Source organism: Cryptotermes secundus, unplaced genomic scaffold (genome assembly GCF_002891405.2).
Source record: "Cryptotermes secundus unplaced genomic scaffold, Csec_1.0 scaffold838, whole genome shotgun sequence".
Lineage (NCBI taxonomy): Eukaryota > Metazoa > Arthropoda > Insecta > Blattodea > Kalotermitidae > Cryptotermes > Cryptotermes secundus.
In genome coordinates, this window is record NW_019744415.1 from 38,526 (window position 1) to 42,428 (window position 3,903).

The 3,903-nt window shown below is 33.2% G+C and overlaps 1 protein-coding gene across 2 annotated transcripts in view; it reads right to left on the minus strand.

The window, feature by feature from the left end:
• Positions 1–1,088: 1,088 nt before the first annotated feature.
• The window catches only part of LOC111874754, a 65,962-nt gene continuing 63,147 nt past the window's right edge, over positions 1,089–3,903 (minus strand). For both annotated transcript variants that reach the window (XM_023870508.2, XM_023870509.2), the window contains exon 9: positions 1,089–1,716. In XM_023870508.2, the coding sequence (XP_023726276.1) occupies positions 1,590–1,716 (127 nt within the window). In that variant the 3' untranslated portion in view covers positions 1,089–1,589. The remainder of the gene's footprint in view (positions 1,717–3,903) is intronic.

The following is a 3,903-nucleotide window of genomic DNA, read 5'->3' on the forward strand; positions in this document are numbered from 1 at the left end:
ATGAACAACATACTTGTCTCTATTATATTAAGAGTTCGGTCAAAAATAGGAATTTTACATAAAGACATTTTTAGACTCCAAAAGATCAAGTCATAATTAAATATTTTCAAATAAAAAATACAGTAATTTTAAATCTGTAACTGCAGGAAAGCAAGATTAGCTACTCCTGCGCTCCCTTCTAACTTTGACACTAAGAACACACATATATGTATATATAATATGCTTTGGTTTAGTTTGTATATAGTACATACATTAATTTACATACCGTACTTCACAGTTTTCTTCAAATGATGAAATTTTAGAGTTTCATTTCTTTAAGAAAACTCCGTGGCTTTTAGTCCACAAGAGAACTATACCGACCGGGCGACCGCCGCTTGTCGGCGAAGTTGGTGCCATCTTTTGCGGACAGAAGGTGTCGCATGGTCAGTGCAACGGATTCCCATGGCCCTTAATCTCGGTTTTCTAGACCGGAGCAGCTACTTTTCCATTCAAGTATCCTCATGAGGCTGAGTGAACCCTGTCTCAGATCCACTACTCTTCTGATAACAGGTAGCGCCAGAATCGAACCTGGGATCTCTGGATCTCTGACCACTAGACCACAGAGGCGTTGAAAAATTGTCATTTGTCATACCTGGGGATGTATCTTTGCTTTAAATTTTCCACCTTCTTCCAGGTGTTTATTACTCGTACATGTCAGATGAAACTTATGTCAATTTTGTTTTATGAACGTTTAATTTGATTTTTATATGTTTTGAATAGTTACTACTTAATAGCTGAACCATATTTTAACATCTGGTTGTAATTAAGAGATATTTCTCTTCCTACTCTTGCTCTCAAATTAATTACCAAATTTTTTCAATATCCAGTGAAACCTTCTCCTAATTTGCTTTCTTATTTTGAACCTGAAGATAAGATCATCACCAATGTTAATTTAATATCACAATACTGAAAGAGAACTTGAATAAAAATATTGGCACATAATTAATTAATGCATATGTATTGAAAAAACAATAGGGATAAACAACATAAATACTTTATATCATTGCAGAATATTATGTCTAGGCAATAAGTTCAAAGAAGAATGTCAGTTATGTCATAATATATGTTTATTCAGGCAGATCATTTACTTTACAACTTACTAAAATATACAATTTGAAACGAATAGCATTGTAACAACTACTACATTATTAAAATAGTCGTAATACTGAAGCAGAATTAGGCACTTCACATCCCATGTGTCATTCCTTTCACACAGGTATGTATAAAATTTATTATATTTCACCAATTCAGAAGTGATTTACTCAAATTCATAAATAACATTCAACTAAAACTGGAACAATTGCTGTTTTGTGGCTGAAACAGGGGTCAGTAAAAATGATACATACTCATATGAACAAGAAGTGACATTCATTGTAAAACAAGAAGAGGTAAAGGAAAGTTTTGGTAAATAAGGCACTTTAAATATATCTTTTAGAACAAAGAATTAAATATAGTTTGAAACATGAGAATATGGATTACAACATTTGGGTGATTTATATAATTATTATCTGTTTTAAAATTTTGGCAATAAATTATCTTATAATTTGTTTTTAGTATATTACATCCTTCATGTCCTTTGTTAGAGGCACTTCTAAGGAGTCAGGTGCCATGCTGACATAGTAGCTCGTATCTGACTGGTTCTCAGCTTCTGATATTGTACTGTGCCTGAGACTTAAACTGTAAAAAAGAAAAAGTCGTTATTACTATAGTGTTTTAGTTGTATAGAAATACAGATAAGATTGCATTCCCATGTTTTATCCTATCATTTCACCCTGCTCCCCACAACAACCTTCAACTCTCTGATGAAAGTTATTTTTACATTACTCCATGTTAAGATGAATCACAGACTTGAGCCAATATGTAAAAGGAACACTTCTCCCATATATCATGCCACCTACTGAAGCACAAGAGTAAGTTATCTCTTACATAGACAACAAAAATGAGTTCATGCTTTTAGGTTTAAGGCCAGGAATGACAAGTTTCATGAGAGTGATTTTAAGCATTTTGGCTAGGAGTCAACAGCTAAATAATCATCTTGACATTTAGAGTGAACACTGTCTTTAGGTAAATTTACCAACTGCCTTAACACTAAAATACAACTACTTTTACATGTCATTACATTACATTATGTTATATTTCCTACATCCAAAATTAGTAAAATTACTGTAGGATGTGAAATAAGTGAAAAAGAAACCATACGTACAGCACAACTGAAGTTTTCACATAAGAAAACACACTGATTACCCATGAGGTTATTCAAAAATACATCCACATATATACACATTAATACTGTCAACTTATGCTGTTTACACAACCTTTAAATGGATGCGTCATTCTTCAGAAAATGGTTATTCATCAACAGAGTAGAATGAGTTTGTGTTTAAGTATCATTTTAGTGTTATTTAAAATTGTGCTTTTTCATTCATAAGACTTTTGAAATCAGACAGCTGATAATTGAAAAGTTTTTATCCCAGCATATTATGTGCCTTTCTGAAAGCATGAGAGGTTAGCAGTGTATGTACGAGTATTGAGATAGTGCTTGTGTCTCGCGTTAACACTGTGTACATCTGCATTGGTCTGAAAATGTTTATTATTTTTATGAAGTTTATCAATGAAAACACATACTCACATGCAAAAGTTAAGATCTCTAATCTCTCAAACATACCTCTGCAGTAATTACAGGATTTGACAACCGTCATGAGTGTAACAATTTTCTTCTGCAATGTAAATAGCTTTCTGCTGCCAGATGTACTAACAGGAAACTTATTCAATACTTCATTAAAGAGTGAAAGTAAACAAAATAAATTTATTTGAAGAAGGTCAATGTTGCTGATATGCAACACAGAATTGCATAACATGCTTCACTTAGCTTTAGAATCAACTGATCATTATGGTTTTTTCAGTTCAATGATTATCAATGTGTAAGCCAAGGAATTTTGTGTTTACTACCTCTTCTATATATTTATCATTATATCCAGTTTTTAATAGATATATTGATGAGATTTTTGTTATAAATTTTATTACCTCTGTTTTATCTAGATTTAGAATCAGCTTTGTAAGATTGTTTGCAGAAAACCATTTATTCATCCCCGTGTGGAGGCGGGGACGAATACCTCCCTGTGAGTCATAAGAGGTGACAAAAAGGGAAGTCTCACATCTGAGACAGTAAAATCTGGTTGCGAGTTCCAAGGGGCTCAGACCCGAGAAATATTGCAATTGCAAGAGTCAGCATCATATACAAAAGGCAGACCCATCCTCTCATCAGAGAGGGCGCCCCACAAGAACAAGACGGTAAATGCCAAACAGTCATGAGCCCCAGATGGGGCTACACCAAGACTTACTGACTGACTTACTGACCCGTCAGTCACAATGTGACTTGGGCCTGGACATTTATTTATTTGAGAGATAACGTTGTTTAATAGTATGTAGAAATCATGTAAATTTTTAATAGAAATTATGGCACTAGTGTCATCAGAAAATATTATGGGTACTGATGAGTTGTTTAGTGTAGGAGAGGGGTCATTTATACAGAACTGGAAAAGCAAAAGCCCTAAAATTGTTCCCCAGTCTGACTTGGTATTTTGTGTTAAATCTGTTGAATTTACGAGTATTTCAATCATTTTTCCTTATCTGTTAGGCAGGATCTGAACAAATATGCTGTTCCTCCTTAATTACAAATAAATTTAATTTAATTAACAGAATTTCATGATTTACACAGTTAAATGCCTTTGCCAAATCACAGAATATTCCATCAACATGCATTTCTTTTATTAGTAGGTTTAATATGTTGTTTGTCAGCTTAAAGGCTACTTTTTTCAGTGGATATTCCTTTCCTGAAAACAAACTTTTCTAGAACTAGTATAT